Source organism: Pelecanus crispus, chromosome 2 (assembly GCF_030463565.1).
Source record: "Pelecanus crispus isolate bPelCri1 chromosome 2, bPelCri1.pri, whole genome shotgun sequence".
Taxonomy (NCBI): domain Eukaryota; kingdom Metazoa; phylum Chordata; class Aves; order Pelecaniformes; family Pelecanidae; genus Pelecanus; species Pelecanus crispus.
The window spans coordinates 126,670,412-126,688,855 of NC_134644.1; the positions used below are offsets into that span (position 1 = coordinate 126,670,412).

The window sequence follows — 18,444 nt, forward strand, 5'->3', positions numbered from 1 at the left end:
CTGGTTCAGAAGAAGAGGAGTCTCACCTGCAGTAAAGGGAATGAGCGGAAGAAATGCAGCTTCACGTCTGTACATAAAGCTGTGAGGGAAGTACGTACAGGCTTCAGTTTAGGTCCTTCAGAATGAGAAGTTAAATACCCATGTTTCTCCTACCCAGTTAACAATGGTCACCTTTGCTATTAGTGTTAATAGTCCGTCCCCCCCCCAAGTTAATCTCTGCCAACTGCGAACAGAAAATCTCTGCACAACAGCTACAACAGCTCACGACAGAGAAAAAAGACAGTTTTTCCACTCCTCAAAGTTTCAAAGCGCACAGAAGTGCCTTTCCCTGACACAGCAGAATTACTGTCTTGGATCACAGGCTAAATTAAACACACAAATTACATTCTCCATATAAACAGAGTTATACATGGCTTAAATAGCATGGTTTTATTTTCCTATTGGCACCAATTGGTACAGTAGTTCAGTCAAAGCTTAAGACATCCGTGATGTCAGTTGCTTTAATAGGAAGCACTGACGTGACCAGCTCTCGTTCCCAGACGTGAAGTGTGCTGGTTTCCATGGGGAGGATGCTGACCGAAGAATTCCTACCGCACTTCCTATCAGTTGTTTTGAACAGCAAACACTGGCTCCAGGGAAAAAAACAAAGTCTGTTTGGGCATCCAAAAATTCACAAGATGATGTCATCCTGTGCGACAGATTTCTCTGCAGCTCCCTCCCCAAACACACATGACCTATCAAAACCCCTGCTCTACATTCCTGCCAGCTGGGTTCTGTATTTACAGAAGGGAAAGACATTCATAATTTTTGCCTTGCTTGTTTGCCATGTTAGCTTAGTTGTAACAGTTCCCCCTCCAGCCCCAAGAAGCAGAAAGGACAGGCAGTCTAAAAGAGATTTCTTAGACTAATCATAGAAGCTCATGGAAATGTCTTCCCTCCCAAATTCTCATGCAGATTTAGACCACGTAATAAGTCAGAATATTAGTAAAGGAAAAAGAGGGGACAAACTTGAGACAAAGTAAAACCAAATGCAGAACAGACAGCCAAATGAAGTTAAAAAAAAAAAAAACCAAAAGAAGTATGCAGTAAACCATACCCAAATCTCCTGAGTATTAAGGACTGTACTTCTCCACAAAAGTCTTTATCTGCTACTAGCATGTACTACGATCCAGGTAAGTGTTAGAGTCATGGGATAGCTGCATTGGTGACTGCATCATTCTTTGTAAAGATTTCATAGCAGCGACACGTGCTTGCTTTCTTCTGCACCTGCTACTCTGTTCCTACGAAAACACAATCCCTAACTTCATGCACCAGAGTTAAGTAAGAGATTAACAACAGGCATCATTATCCATATGAACTATCAACTCAAAACATACCACTTTTCAGCTCAAACAGATTTTTTAAAAATTCTTCCTCAAGGTTTGCACAGAAGGGAAAGCATATTTTTTTTACTGATTAAACAGTGACCATGGCCTTTATAACTGTCTTCTCTTTATTCCCTTCTCCCATCAAGGGTCAACTTCGAGGCCAGATAAGTGGCATTAGATCTGTAAAATTCCTACTTTAGGGAAACAGGTGTGAAGTTCCAGACTTGCAATTACAGACTACAGGCTAACAGACCGTCTTTGAGCTTATAACTACCCTTGAAGTGTTTTAACTGCATGGTTTTCTATGTGCCTGAATATCTACTTCAGGGTAGGAAAGGGTGAAGCAGCTTCACACTTAATTCATGCCTTTTTTGGTGCCTAGAAACAGGCAGCTCATCCCTACCCCAGCCTCGCTGGCAGGAACTTACCAACTGGGTAGGCTGTAGTGTTCATACATCTCCTCCCTTTTAAATCCTTAAGTTATACCTCATGAAAGAGAACAGCTTCCTCTTGGGAACTCAGGAGTCACATTCCCAATTTCCTTGTAGCTAGTACTTAGGGCAGCCTCAAGTGGTCGGAAACATGGGATTGGACCGGAACCTCAAGTGCAGCCCTAAATACACCTCAAATTCCTAGTGGGGATCAGCCTTTTCCTCTCAGCTTCCCAGTGGTTAAGTTAGGCAGCTTTTAAGACTCTTCTCCCAAGCACTTAAGTCTTTCTAGCATCATGCAAATGAGCCAGTGCTCCACTGTACCGGCCAAGAGCTAAGGCAAAGTAATTCAAGCAATGCCAAGCAAATCCTATGTGATTTAGCCCATCTCCCAGTCTTCTGGGAACCAGTTTCCTGGCTGCTATTCTACCCTTCCGTCAACTGCAATCTTTCAAAAAGTCATCCTCCCCAGTTAATTTCTTTTGTACAAGCCTCTAGAGTTCTTTCCTAATTGATGCAGCTCCGATCAGCTTCTTTGCTGCCCACAGAGATCCGAAATGAGCAAACAAAACAAAAAAACCCACCTTACCGTGAATGCTTATAAGGTCACAGCTGAATTTCAGCAAGTTGCAAGTTTGCAGACTTAGAGTAACAGCCAAGAACTGTGGAAGTCTGAGAATACGTGATACTTCGAATCGTCAGTTGAAAAAGCTGCAAGTTTTCTCTCTCTCCTCCTACCCCGTTTCCCTTCTCACAAACAAAACACAGAAAGTTCAATGCTGAGGCAAATCTTGGTTTTTTTAAACAAGGGTAAGATTATACCAGTGCTGAAGTCAAAGTAGAGGAGAGCAAGAGAGCTGTATCTAAAAGTATATGCCTCTTTCAGCCTAGTACCTGAGATTGTATTGAAAAATATCACTATCATCACAAGCTTTTGTTTCCTTTAAGGCACCAAGCAAATCCCATGAAACCAAACAAATTTTATAGTACAAACTGCCTGCTACTAGGAAGAAAATTAACTCTATCCCAGCCGAAACCAGGACACCAGGTTGGAAAGCAAAAGAGAAAATACCTGCATTTTCTTTCCATGAACTTCTGGGACATAATCAGAATCTTTCTCCATTACCTGGAATAATACTACCTTGTGAACTAAACCTACTGTTCTCATTACATCAAAGAACAGCAGCCTTTGGGAGCTGCAGACTCCACAGCAGTTTCAGACATTTCACATGGGCCAGGCAGCAAAACTGGAAGGTGGATGGGAACTAAACCAGAGTTGAATGGGGTTTCATCAGAAGGCTGAATACAAACTTTGATATATCGCAGCCACCAAACTGAATGTCAAGCAAATTCTACAAATTTTGTAGGTGACTACAGAAATCTCTCATAGACGTAGGGTTGTATATATATACAAAGAGAGAAGCAGTCTCACAGTCTGCTGATTTTAATTTATGAGGATGATAACTTTAAGGAAACTAGACACTGCAAAAAAGTCTGGCTGGCTCCAGAGAGAAGAAGTTGAGAGTGAAAGATTCTCAGAAGAATTGCACAGCGCTGATTCACTAGAAGCTAAATTTGAACCATCTCCCCACACGGAAAAGGTATTCCTGATCCATAGCTTGAATTCTGGGCAGCTGCCGGTGCACGATACTAGAAAGCAAGTACCAGCAATTTCAGTGCCTGCATTTTGATCCTGTGATTTGATATTGCACTGTAGATCAATGGAGAAGCATTTGCCAAAATTTAAATAGGCACAGAAAAGTGAACTAACAAACAGAATGGACCATGGGGAAGTCTGAGAGCAACCAAATTTGTTGAAGGTAACTCTCGGGGGGGGGGGGGCGGGGGGAGAGAAAGAAAAAAGAAAAATCAAGAATATAGATATCTCCTCATGTATGGAAGAACAGTTCATCCACTATTTCAAGGTGACAGGTTTGAAAAATCCAGGAATATGAAGACAGTTTCCAGACTACAAAGCTGTGATTGCCTAGAACAGAAAAACTCAAGTGTTTGGTGGGGAAAAAGGAGATAGCAATTAAACTAAAAAAAAAGTAGATAAATATATTCTAAGGCATAATCTTTTCCCTGACAGAAGAGCATGTAATTGCCCATATAGCATCATTCCAAGTGTTTCAGACATTACTGATCTCAGACTTATAGCTGAAGAGGCACGCACTGCTCATGAAAATGAGTCCCCTCTCACTCTACAATACCCAGGCACTACTCTACAATCAGACTTCTAAATGAATACTGAATAGACTTTCTTCTATTTCTCTATGCGGAGAAAAGTGTTGCAACTCTCAGGAAACTTCACACAGTCAAGTATTCAGAGCTACAGAAGTCATATTTCTCTTTTAAAAGCATGAAGGCTACATGCTGGTGGCCATGCTTTTATTAGCAGTACCTGCGAAGAAAAGCTTTCACACCTCTCTGATGGCTTTTCAGATGATACAACCTTTTTCAAGAAAAAAACAAAACAAAACTTGGGTACCGGGGGGTTAAAAGTGTGGGTTGGTTTTTTTCTTGGTTTTCTTCTGAGGACATACATTCTTTAATCATTCACCAGCCCATAGACACATGGCAGCCTGCCTCTCTCAGAAGCAGTGCATTCGGGCCCTGTTCTCTAGAAGTTACATTCAGTTGTACAGCACGAAAGCCCCAGAAGAACTCTGTGACAGTTGGGTGCCAGGACAAGTTCAAAGCAAAACAGAAATTAAAATGCAAAATGCATTTCGTACCGTGGAGTGGTGTACCTGTTGGCTGGAAAGGGCTCACCTAAGTAAGTTCCCTACTCTGGAGCAGTGTCCCTCCCTGTCTTAGATCTCACCCACCTCTTTGAACATAAAAATTAGCCCATCAGAGCTGTACGGCTCCACTTACACAAAAGAACAGGTGCAGCTCTCCCTGACAGCACCTGCTGCTCCCAGGGAGGCAAAGGCCCGGACAAAGGGCTTTTTGTCCAACACCACCTTCCTTGACCAGCAGAAGGCATTAAATTGCACTTGAGGGAGTGAAGAATCTAAACTGAATCTAGGACAAGGAAGCACCCCCTCTGTCCCCAAAGTAACACCAGTTGGCAGCAGATACCATAAAGCCATCAAGCAAAGGATGTTTGCTCTTCTCTCCAGGGCCATGAACAGAGCTGTACAGCAAACTTACAGAAGACCCAACATACTATAAACATCTAAGAGTGCTCAGTATCACCAAAGGAAAAATCCAAGCTCTTCCAGATCTTGGATGCATCAGGTTCGGGGTGGGTACTGAGCAACAGCAGCTGCTGTCACCATCTCAAGACAACTAGTAAATGCCTAACTCACACCATATTTCAGCGCTCTCCTCCCTCAGTGTCCGAGGTCTGACTAACCCCGAGTGGGCAGCAGTAGGCCTACTGGGACTGCAAAATTGTGTCTTGGACGCAGGCATGCCTTTGGAGATGAGAGAGAAACTTCTGCAGCTGCACGTTGCAAAACATCAGGGAGCTCTCCTGCTCTACCCCTGCAAAGGCAAGTTCATTCTTGAGAAGACCTGCAGAGAGCGTATTCCTCCATGCTAGCAGGACGCAATGAGGAACAGGCCCGTCAGGCACTGCTCCATGATTAACAAATCAAACCAGTAGAAACAGGTTTCAGTAGGACGTTCGCTGTGCACCAGTTCTAACACCAGAGAAGGGACTTCTGACTCATTCCCACCCAGCACCCCATCTGGGGAAGGTTCACATGACAAGGTTTTTATGTTTCCTGATTTAAAAGACATTAAGAAAGCTATCAGCATACTTAGGTAAGCAAGCAGACATGGCACCAGCAATTACTCTGTATTAACAACTGCACACCTTCACTATGTGGTGGGGAGGTGTGAGTTCACAGAAGAGTATTTCCAACACCCCGGATGTGTTACAGTGTGGCACACCCTGGAATAGGGTGTTACTTTTATGAAGACCTTAGAAAGTATTTTCTTCATTAGTTGCCTCCTGTGATCACACAGGTGGCAGCAGCGACACAAGACTTATTCCCTCCAAACCCTGGGCAAAGCTGAGTAGAAGCTGAAAGAAGAAGAAGAGGTAGGGGTTTGGATTTTTATTTTTTTTTAAACATCATCTCGAGGGAACAGCTTTGCTCTCAGAAGGTAAAAAAAACCTCAAATGGACAGGAGAGCAAATGAACCATCAGTTGCAACAACAGAGATAAAGCCCTAAAAAAACAACAGTAAAGGTCCTGTTATGACTTGATTAAATGTGGGAGTGAGTATTTGGGGCAAAATAACCTAGATGCTGCCAACCCATCCCATAGTACTTTTTCTTTCATTGCATACACTCACTAACACTAGCATGGCCTTTGAAAGAAAAGACTACGCTGTGCAGGTGGGGGTACGTATGCACACGTGGGCCACTCCGCAGCCCTCTCCGCTGCTTTTCCCATACAGCAGGTTTTAAGCAACCACATCCAACTCCATCAACTTTCGAATCAGTAATCTGCACACATAAGGAACTGCGGCCACGTAGCACAGGCATTTACAACAGCCTGAACCTGGGCCATTCAGAGTCAGAGCAGAAGACCTCTGTGGCTTGAGCTGATGAATCCTCAAAAACGTTTTTGATAGTTTTGAGCTATGTAGCCCTGGAAGGTAACACAAGAAGGGTCAGACAACACCCGAGGGCCACAGTGTTCAAACCCCCAGAGAGCGTCTTCAGCGCCTTTCAGTTATAGAATCATAGAATCGTTTAGGTTGGAAAAGACCTTTAAGATCATCCAGTCCAACCATTAACCTACACTACCAAGTCCACACTAAACCAATCAAGGGTAGACTAGACTAAACCATGTCCCCAAGTGCCACATCTACCCGTTTTTTGAACACTTCCAGGGATGGGGACTCCACCACCTCTCTGGGTAGCCTGTTCCAATTCTTGACCACCCTTTCCGTAAAGAAATTTTTCCCAATTTCCAACCTAAACATATATCACAGAATATGTTTGAGATGTGGTCATCAGCACCCCTGGGACACATCTTCCCACACAGGTACCTCTGCAGAGGAATGAGAAGCGTTCCTCTTGACGAGCAGAAGCACAGTGAAGTCTAATTCTGCAAGATACCAATACGCCCTGTATCTTCCAAATTCAGATCGTAAAATGGTATTTTCCAGAGGCAACTAAGGGAGACATTTATCAAAGTAAAGATTACAGTGCTGCCTAAGCCAAAACTAGCAGTGACATTTGTCATCCTCCGGAGGGTATGGATGATACACACTCAGTTTTAAAGTAGAAATTCAGTATTAAGGATATCATAGTACCAGGAATAATATAAAACTAGCTCAGACAGAAGGCTGGTAAGACCTTCCTGTAAGTATCACGTGTGAATTGTGTACCTGAGGAAAGCAAAGGACACCAAAACAATGTCCATCTGTTGTGATGGTTTACCTGGGACTCTTGTGAAGTCCACTCTCTCACGCCAAGACAGGGCACTATCAGGACAGAAATTTTGATCTGTTCTCCATTCTATATGCCCATGAAGACCTCTCCTGTTTTAGGAGCCAGAAACACATTAGCCATTTGGTTTTAATTACATGAAAATTGATCTTGATGCTGCATTAACTTTAGCTTTTATAAAGAGAAGCAGACTGGAAAGGGTATTCAGGAGGCAATGGTTAGACTAACAGACGTCATATATGACTGTTCTTTGACAGCAACAGCAAAAATTAACCACGTCAGCCATCCCCAACAGAAACAATCAGAATAGCAGTTTCCCAGTAGGGAAAGGACCATCAGCGGGACTGGAGAACCCAGGTTCTGTTAATGAGATTTCACTTAAATGTAAAATACAGCATTTTGTATTATTTATTGTATTTAGGTTTAACAAGTATATCAAAACCTGATTTAGCAAGTAGTAAAGTAAGATTTACTTTATACTCGCATTTATATATGTCAGTGAAGACTTTGTGGTACTTAAACCCATAATCTCAGGAGAATAACATCAGTTTCAACTTCCCTTCCTGCTCAACTATTGCAGCCAAAAATCATGCTGCAATTTGCTACATTAAAATTTTGCTAGGGGTTAAAAAAAAGTTATTCCACTAAAGCCAAAACAAACCTGGAAAGTCATTTTAATGAACTCTTACGTTCCATCTCTAAGGGTCATTCTGGTAGGCAGCATAAGCAGTAATGTCAGCTGTGTGTTCACAGTACATGTCTTACTTGACAGAATTTTAAAGTTACAGCATGCAAAAAGTCAGTCCTATAATCAAAAAATTTATACAGCACTACAGTTTACAAACATTTGCCTATGAGGACATAAATTGCGTCCTCTAAAACCAAAAACTAACGGCTGAGACCCATATAAACATTCTGCCAACTGTTCTAGTTGTGCTTTCTGCAGAGATGGGAAGTTCTCGCCTGCAAACAGGGGGCTGTGCCAGCCAGCTCACACGGCAGTCACCACCTGACGGCACTACCTTTCGGTAGCGGCACGTCCTCCTTAGAAAGGTCATCATTCTGGAGCACTCCCACCTCCCAGCCTTCCCCAGAGCTCACTGCGGAGCAGATGCCCCAGCTAGCTCCAGAGCTAGCAGCGTAACTGTGTCAGGCCAGCACCCATCCCAGCAAGTCTTCTTAGGCAGCTACGTTAAACCTGACCTCTTCAGTGCAGGGTTCTGGATCCCAAAAGCAGTGATGCTGTGAGGCACTGCACAAAGCAGTGCTGAAAATGTGCTCGCTGTTAGCTTATAGATTTCGGTATGGTACTCCACAGCAGCATAAATTTGTCTTTCGGGTATGGAAGATGTTTCTAAATGCATTTAGATGCTACCACTCAAGCACCAGATTGCAATACTTTGCTAACTAAACCTCCACAAGCTTAGATACATCTCTCCTTTCTTGTAGGCAAGATGTGCCATCAGACATGCGCTGGTACTGCAAGTTAGCACTGACCGTTTTTGTGAAGTTCCTTTGGCAGCATTGGAACCTATCACATATCCAGTAAGCGCCCTCACTACATGGCAGTTTCTGAACTTTCCTGTATTTTCATCTCATTAATGAGGGGTTTATGGCAGGGAACTTTCTGGAGATTGTTTGACAGCAAAACGTGTTCTGCCAACTAAACACACTTTTCCTGCATTAACATAAGCCAGCAAGAAAACCACATTGATACTTTTGCAATATCGTAGGGGACAGGTTTTCATTTTGCTGGTATCTATGTAAATTTAAGCTATGAATGAATGGAAGTGTGAAGAGTTAGGAAACCCCACCTAGCAGATCTTTGTTAATTCCTGTAAAAATTAAGAACCAAGCTTTAGTAAACTCCTTAAGATCCAACCTTCTTTCATGCCAATAAACAGTTTGTTTTCTGTTCTCCTTCTTCCAGGAATCACAGTGAGGGTTTTAAAATGCACCATTCAGTCTGAAGGAAGTTAAATGCTTATCTGGCCACAGCACCAAAGCTTATGCAGCCAGGAAGTGTTAAAAAAAAACCAAACAAACCAATAAAAAATACCCCCCAACAAAACAAACAAACAAAAAAACACCCCCAAAAAATCGATGTTACAAAGCACAAACACTAGAAATTGTTTTATACTAAGAAAGTTTGAATTCAGAGATTTTTAAAGCCACATATATTATGACACTATATGCCATCACACCAAAGCTTTTAAACATGTCTTAAAAAAATTAACCTTCCAGAAGTGAACTCCAAGAAGAAATAGTACATAAGAAGGCAACTGGTGTAATAGGTGCATCACTGAAAGTTGCAGCACTGGTGTGACTGAAACAAGACATTTCAGTCAGCTCTTGTACAACTCAGCATACCCTTACTGCACCAACATCTTAAAGGAGACCGTAAGAGAGCCAAGTAGATTACTCAGTTGACAACTGGCTTCACAGAAGACCAAGTAAAACATTAAGGCCACATCTTTGCTTTGTAGCCACGGCTCTTTCAGCTCACGCTTTCCAGCTTTTAAAATTTTTCTATCTACTGCGGTAAGATAAGCATTTCCCACTCATACAGTATTGTTCTACTCAGCTTGTGAGTAAGGGCATTAAGCAGCAGGAAACAGTATTAAAAATAAATTCTTAGGAAAGTAAAAATAATTTGAAATCGTAAAATAAATAAGGATTAGTTTTATCATATCTACTTGGAACAACAGTATTACTGCATCATCCAAAAAGGCAAACAGTGACAAGGAACTATCGAGGAGCGTTAGTGTAAAACTGCAGTATTATTACGAAGAGTCCCTCGCTTTTAACATGGAAATACTAAAAAAATCCCCTCCACCTTGAGTATGCAATGAAGTGTAAACCCCATTCCATCTTTGAGTGAACATTTCAAGGCATTTTCAAACTTTCACACCTTTGTCACCACGTTCACAGATGAGAAACGCTGGCAATTCATTATACTCAAATTGAAACCGATTCTTCTATGTAGCTACATGTTCTGTCAATGTGCTGCCCAATGAAATACATCTAGCCGCCCTAGGAGTGAGTCGGTATGTCTTGCACTCTGTAACATTATTAAAAAGTTAAGTCACAGACACCAACATCAGAGGCTCAGCTTCACTCTGTCAAATAAAGCGATCAGTGTAAGTGGTAGGCAATTCATTCTCTTTGAATTTGTATTTCAGGTGAACAATAGCTTTACCTGCATAATGTACAGGGATTTCTATCTTTGGCCCTATGACGTAGTGACCCTCCTCCAGACTGTGAGCTGTAATTGTTGTCCACTGCCGACATGAATGAATCAGAAGGTAATCGCTCTCTCGAAGGCCTTCTACAGTTTCTCCTGCAAAACAGATGTAGGGGTTTTTTTTTAAAAAAATCACACTTACTGAATGAAGAATTAGGAAAACTTCCTAATAAGCATTTTATTCTTATTACTGTTTATTTTTTCAGACATTTTGATATTTAAAAATCCAATTAAGTAAGTTTCAGTGCTAAACAGTATTCATTTTGCAATGCAAACACTTTACCTTACAGAAAACAAACATAATGCAAACCAAACATAATCCAAACCAACTCAGTGCCTGAATGCAATACCACAGAGATGTAATCCAGATTACTCAGCAGTGACTCTGGGGCTCCTTTTTCAGCTTTCTGCATAAACAGGCTTTTCATATCTGTATTTATGTCTTCCTATCTTACTTAATACAGACACTTTAGAGGTCTTTTAATTTTTATAGAAAGGAAATAAGTACGTTTTCATATGTTGAAAGATCAGCATCACACTACCCTACAGCCACCTGAAGCCAAATCTTGTTCATCACTGTGAATTAATTTGGTATCACACGTGCAGACACAAAGATTTCAGCTTTGTCATTCTATCCCTTTGCAAGTTACTGCTTAATTAGCCATTCCTATGCCTGTAAACTTAATCCTGCCACTTAAGGAGGGAAAAGAAAAAAAAAAAAATGTTAACACACTGAAGTCCTCTCTCAAAGATAAATTCAACCAGAAGCCTCCCCAGATAATGTCCAGCTCATTTTTGCAATGCCCTCTGTTGTACTGTGGCGTCTGCCAAACCCATCCCAAACACAGCCAGAGATCCAGCTCTCCTTTCCTCCCCTGTCCCTTCCAAGTCCTCTGCATTTCCATCAAGTACCCTCCCCTCCTCCACCAGCTGCAGCGCCTGATCAGGACAAGAGCGTTTTGCTTGGCTTTCCAGCAATTGCAAGAGCCACATCAGACAGGCTCCTCGAAGTGCCAGCTACACATCCCAAGCGTGATACACGAACAAAGCTTCACAGAGCAGGGCATATCATGGCAGGCTGCTCTTAACACACCTGCAGTCCTGCTCAGTACACTTCTGGGTTGAACACACAGAAAACAGCCTTTCTCAAGGTGCCCTTAAAGCAGCCACATGAACTTTCAGGAACACTTAGCAGACACTAAACGCAGGCCAAGAATAATGAAGCTTTAAATTTCATTTTCCCCTCTCACCCACCAGCCCTCTGCAGTTACAGCCAAAAATAAAGCAAGTAGTTTAGCCCTAGAATCAAGTTTGGACAAAACCCATCGCCTTCAGCTACTACAACAAACTGCACTTTCTCTTCGCTGTCCTCTGATATTCTGAAGTCGGTAGGAGAATGAGACTTTCCTCAGCCTGGGGCAGCAGGCATTTCACCTGTTCAATCTCTGCAGAGACGAGACACTTCCCATTGAGCTTTTTTTGCCCGCACCAGGCAATCTTTTCCACCACAGGCAATGGCTACTACACACCCCATTCCTGCCTGATTTCATGCTCCCATTCTATCAGAAAGCACCCTCCTACACAATTCAAAACGCAGCAACTGGTGTGTGTGAGAATTGTTAGATTTTAAATCAGAAGAGACCATTACGACCATCTGCTCTGACAGTCTCCGGCCACAGAATTCCGCTCGTTTCCTCCAGAAACTTGGGCTTGGCTAAACAAGGGAGAGACCCCTCCCAACCTGCCTGCAGAGTCCAAGAGATAGACTTCCCTGGGTCTGCTGTCCCATAGCCTGTTAAACCTCAAAAAAAGTTCCTGTTTTGCACATTTGGGGCTTTAACTTAGAACTGTGGATAGGGCATAGAGGGGGAACAAAACAAAAAAAAACCCAAAAAACAAAACAAAACAAAAAAATCAAAAGGTACACAGAACTCCTTAGTACCAGTTATTCTTGTTCCTATGAAGGTATCATTTCCAAGTTTCCTTCTTTTCCACAGCAGAGAAAGTAGCTTCCAGGTAAGCAGGACATTTCAAGAACCGGTTTCCAAGTGCTCCTTGGACCACATCCCTTGGCAGCCCAGCCAGGCAGACAGGCTGCTTAACACCAGTTCCTGCTCCCTGGGAAGCATCACCCTTCTGCCCACAGTCTGCTGGGAGAAGGGACCTTGGAAAGTCTAGGGAAGAGTGGAAAACTGCCACGCAGCACCAGAGAACTCTTTGGTCCCATCCATATCTTGAAGGAAATTCAGGTACATTTGCTAGAGGAGTCATGCACCCACTAAATTTTACCAAATCATCTGACCTTGAGCATCTCCTGTTCTCTGCTCACAAGGCAACTCCTACTACATATAAAAGTTATCTTCAGGTTGCTGCAGCTAAGGGTTACAATTCTGGGGAAAAACACAATAATAATACTATAAGATATTACTTGAAACTCACGTTTCAGTTCAGAGAGTTACACTCATGCTTTCTATAATCCATGTCAACAAGTAATTATTCCATCCCACAGCAAAATAAAACCAATGACACCTAAGGGAAGAACTAGTATTTTACTAGTTTCACTGACAGTGGTAAACAAATTTTGAAGAAAATACAAAGCATCTCTAGTATGCTTTTTCTCTGCCTTAAAATTTGTAGTTATAATTTCAGAACATTACCTAAAGGAAGGCTGGATTCTACATCCAGCATTGCAGGGAAATAATTACAGTATGGGTCATCCTCAAAGAGCCTGAGAAAGATATTCTCAGGAAAATAAAGACACCCATGATGAAAAGGTGCTCCCAGTCATGGCTCACATGCCACGATCTGTTTAATTGGTTACTCCACTAAAACTGGATGGGACAGGTGAGTGTAAAAAGAGATTACTAAAGCAGGCCCAAGAGTGACTACGTAATTAAGCCTGCAGCTGGAAGGAGCTGTATTTTTTAAACAGAACCTTGGAAACCACAGTTCTTGTTGCATCAATTATTTGCTCCAACCAATTACATGGGAAACGAATTTCGTGCTTTGCCGCGGGAGTTTGAGCCGAGGAGAGGAGGTGGAGCGGATGCATCAGGGAGATCACGGTCCCTCCAGCTCCCTCACAACAGGCAGGTCTTGTCCATACCAAACCCTGATCTTTCCTAACCGTGGGCAAACTGGATTCCTGAGGTTGCTTTCTTTATAGGAAGAGGCTCCTTGTCACCAAAGGGATTAATGGACTTGCAGAAACACCTGGCTAGTGATGGCCTCCATGCTACTGGGGGGGCGGGGGGGGGGGGGGGGGAATACAAGGAAGAGTCAAAGGTGACTGAGGACAAAACATGGCCATGGATATTCTCTTCTTTCTTCTATCTTCCTCTGTCTCCCCCTGTAAGACTTGCTCACTGTCTCCTGGAGAGGAGGACCTTTCAGGCAGGAGACACCTCTGACCCCAGCTACGTGACTCTGCTCCCAGCCCAAGCACAGCCCAGACTTAGCCCTTTATGCTTTTCCCAGCCAACCATACCTTGCAAAACAGCCACACATATCCAATCTGATTTTTTTCCCCCGTCTCAGTAACACAAGTTACGCAAGCCTTTCATTAATCACATTTTAACTATGTGGGAGAGAACTCGGCAGTCCTCAGATCCACAAACTATGCAACTCGGTTCTCACCTATTCAACATACTCCTACACTGCTGCTTACACAAAAATCAGACGCCATGAGAAAACAGAGAACACAGGCCACTCATCTTTAGTAACAGTTTTGTCTCTTATGATCAAATATGGATTAGCTATATCTTCTCACCCTCTCCTCCCCACCCCACATGCCTGCAATATAATTAAACCACTACAAAGAATCTACAGGCGAATACTTGCGTTGTTTTTTTCCCCCAAATAAAAGTCAGACAAGCAATGAACTATCACATGCAATTCCCCCACCCTTCCCCAAGTTGCCTACCTCTTTCCAAAATATGAGTCAAGTTTATTCATAATAATGCCCGAGACTAAGAAACCCATGATTCGCTAACAGCACCTAAGCCCGAAATACAGCATCAACACCCATCCTTGCCTGACAATAAAAGCCTCACACCTCTGAACTGAAAAGTTAGCCGGTGTGTTCCTGCACAAGCTGTCCTCCTCTAAGCACTCTGACTACAAACAATACTTGGGATACCTCATCATGCACCACCGAAGCAGCACTGCAACAGCTATTCAGATGTTCGTTGTAAATAAGATGTATTACCATTTTTTAACTGCATGATCCGTTTTCAAACAACTCCTAAAAACTACAAATATTGCAAAGCCCACTATTGTTCAAGGGCAATTGCAGAGGGAACACTGACCCCAAAAGGAAAATTGTTCATATGTTGATACAGTTAAAAAAAAAGTAATTGCTTAATCAAGATTCCCATGCTTATTAAACACCACCTACATTAAATGCCAATATTACATTAATAATTCTTTCCAGTTCCAAAACCGGATCACCCACATTTGCCAAATCTTGGCTCTGTCGTTGTAAACACTCCAATCTCAAATCAACAGTTAAAAACTGTAGCAAGACTGGGAGTAGGATACCTCAGTCTACAAGTCTGGAGACAAATTTCTGTTCTCACGTGCAGCTTTTCAGAACCAGATGAGAAAAAAGTACTCGGCTATGCACAGGGATTGAGTGTGTATATGGCAATACTGCAGCGCAGAGGGAAGCTCATTTCTTTTTGAGATAAGCACTGACCTCCCTGCAGGTTGTCACCACCACTTATTTTCTAAAGACACACAGTTTTATTTAGTTTAACATTTCACAATTTCCAAATGCCCAGAGTAAAGCCTCAGGAATAGAACTGAAGACCACTCCAGTTTTGAAGGGTCTCAGCACCCCTACATCCTTCTGGATCAACAATTACAGCTCGGCCTGTTACGGTCCATAAATGAAAATTTATGCAGGTGCCACGCATTCTGGTTTGCCAAAGACAGCAATGACTTTTCAACACCAACCACTAAAGAAAAATAATGAAACAAATGAAAAAAAAAAAAAAAAGAAAAAAAGAAGATCAAACCCACTTTTAAGGTTCTCCTCCTAGTATTGAGAAACTAACATTCAAGTCACTGCAAAATGTGCAGACCGACATGACTCATTCACTCACAGAAACTATGCTTCTAAAAATAAGTGGCGATCTACAGGAATATAAACGCTTTATAATGCCACACACTTTGTCATCTTGGCTAAGAGTTTGCATTGCTGCCTTAAAGCATAAGCTTTGCGTCTGGAGACATTAAAATAGTAGGTAACAAGCAACTCGGAGAAAGAGAAGCAGCCGCATGCAAGGTTCCAGCAACGTAACAGATACCATTTACACAGGCCAGATGAACTAGATACCATCTCCTCCTGCCAGGAAGATGGTTACGGAGACATTCCTCTCATCTCATTCACCACACAAGACTGTAAAGTGAGCTTAGTGCTGTCCCTTGCACATCAGTTCAAGCATGCAGAATTTGCAAAATTCTTCCTGGAACAAAAAGACTTACAGAAAAGAGCTAGAAGCTCATGAGAAACTTAAGATGGCTTTTGTGAAATAGCTGGCGAAGAAGATGCCTGCGAAACCCCAGGGAAAATTCATCAAGACCTTGGGCCGTGTGTTTTCATTAAGCCTGAACACCATCTGCATGCAGGTAACAGATGCCGCACAATTAAGTGCATCACCCAGCCTGCCTTGCTCAGTTAAGTAGGTGGTGAGTTTAATTATTCCATCTCATGTTCCACAATCGCATAACATATCATTACATATGAAAATCTCAGCAATATTAAAAATCATTTCGGTGGGTGCTCAGCCAAGTACCTACAAAACCACATAAATTAATAACTTCAACTTTATCCCTACACGAGCTTGCACTAACATTTGCTAGGAATGAAGAGTTAATTTGTGGAACAGCAAAAAGAAGGGGCTGTCTGGTCAGGTGAGCATGTAGTTGTTTGAAATAACTACGAAGAACTGTCAGCATGTGGCTAGCATTACAAGGGAAGACTAGCAACCAAGGTTTACTTTGCAACAACTGTAAGCTAAGAGAAAGCAGAATTATTAGAAGCTGGAAAAGAGAAAGCAGCAAGGTTCTTACTTATTTATCATGCTGTCATCGCACTGAGGAGCCTTACTTACACGGTATCTGCTTCACTGGACATGCAGCTTCACTGGACTTTGCCTGGCTGAGGAGCAGGCAAGCCATGCATTAAGATACACCTTAGAATTATTCTACAGCATCATGAAAAACAAAGCACAGCCCCAGCCAGTATGAAATGAAGTTATAATCTATTGTTACAAAAAAAAAGAAGACAGTATTATGGACTTCATGGCTCTGTGCAAAGAGATGTTTCAGGTCAGAGGGAGGTCATGCTGCTAGCACAAATATAAATGCCAGTGCTGCTTTTCCACTCCAAAAGAAGGAATCTACAACACTGTACACCAGCCAACTAATAAAAGCTGTCTGGTTTTTGGGAAGGCCAGTTTGTATTTCTGCAAACACCTGCTAGTCACATAGCTCCCACAGAGTTAAGACCTTAAGATGAATTCAGTTTCAACTTATTGGAAGATTCACAGCAGGTAAAAAGCTGAAGCCAAGGCCTCCTCTCAGCACAAAAGCTGAGGGTTCCCCACCTAAAAATGGGGAGCCCAGGGCCTAGCACTGATGAGACAACATACCTGAAGAGACCACGCACAGATCAGAGACACCCAGCTGTGCACAGCGAGCACCTACTAACTGCAGGCATGGTGGGCACTAACTTCAGCCTCCTTGGCAATGAGGTTCTGTGAGCATCACAGGTACCCACAGCCTTTCCGAGATAGGCTTTGTGGTATCGCCAGGTTTTAAAACCAGGCTGGGTACCACAGCATCCTTTTGCCTTAAAAAAAAAACAAAAAAAAAAAAATCGTAACTCAGGGCCATTCTCATCTGGGAATCTGTGTTCCCTTTGACTGGTGGGATCATCCTTTACACAATCTTCAAACAGCTCACAACACTTTGGTTCTTGTTGAGCCAGCTGGTTGGTTGGGCTTCTGATCTCTTGAAATACAAGACAACAAAAAACAAGGTGTAACCGTCCACAGAAAAACAGCAGACAGCAACTCCTTGTTCCATACAAAACAAGTAAGCCAAAAAAGATCAAGGTGTACGTCAGGCTGCATCACAACGATTTTTCACTGTTAACTTCAGTTTGGTCTCATTTGACACAGGGACACATGGAAGCATCACTAGCGCTCAAGAAGCACTGCCCTGAGTATGTTGCTTTTATGTTAGTAAGAGTACAAGGCCTTTGAAAAACATACACAAAAAAACCCCAAACTGTTAGCATGGGCAAAACTGGAAGGAAACTCCAATTTTCCAGTATCTTTGAGGCTTAGCATCTATTTTTATTGGAGCCTGAATTCAAAGGGCAGTATGAATTCTTTCACTGAGGAGACAAGAGTGCGCTCCTAAGTAACCCTCTCTGATTTTAATACATGCAATGGAGGAGAAACAAAAGAAATGAATATGTGACAACTCAGTAGAAGACAAACCTACTATATTCTATTTGCTAATCAAATACCTTCAGTGCCATCATACATGACCATCTGACGGCAGCTGTCATCAAGGGGAGGAAAGCAGCAAGTGAGCAAATGCCCTTTTTCCCTTAAAAGCACAGACTTCATCTAAAGTTGTCGAGTGGTTTTGCTGTTTCAGGCAGACTGAAACTGCAGCAGTGCACGGGACAGCTTCCATCCGACTTCCCATCTACCACAACGCTATCAACACACGATCCCTCACCTCCAGCACTCAGTCGTATTACCACAGCAACATCTTGCTGGCGGAAGAGGTGCCTCCTTCTCCTACAGATCATTTCACTAATACTTAAAGCTTTCTTCTTTTATAACGATGAGTTCAGAATTTACATTTTGGGGGAAGAAACACAAAGTTCTTCCTGAGTCTGAATATTCCAATTGGGACAATTACTTTTATTTTATTTTATGATGTTTAGCAGGTCATGCAACC

The 18,444-nt window shown here is 42.4% G+C and overlaps 1 protein-coding gene across 2 annotated transcripts in view; it reads right to left on the minus strand.

The window, feature by feature from the left end:
- The window catches only part of GAREM1 (GRB2 associated regulator of MAPK1 subtype 1), a 99,591-nt gene that overhangs the window by 65,469 nt on the left and 15,678 nt on the right, over positions 1-18,444 (minus strand). For both annotated transcript variants that reach the window (XM_075705944.1, XM_075705942.1), the window contains exon 2: positions 10,417-10,557. In XM_075705944.1, the coding sequence (XP_075562059.1) occupies positions 10,417-10,557 (141 nt within the window). The remainder of the gene's footprint in view (positions 1-10,416; positions 10,558-18,444) is intronic.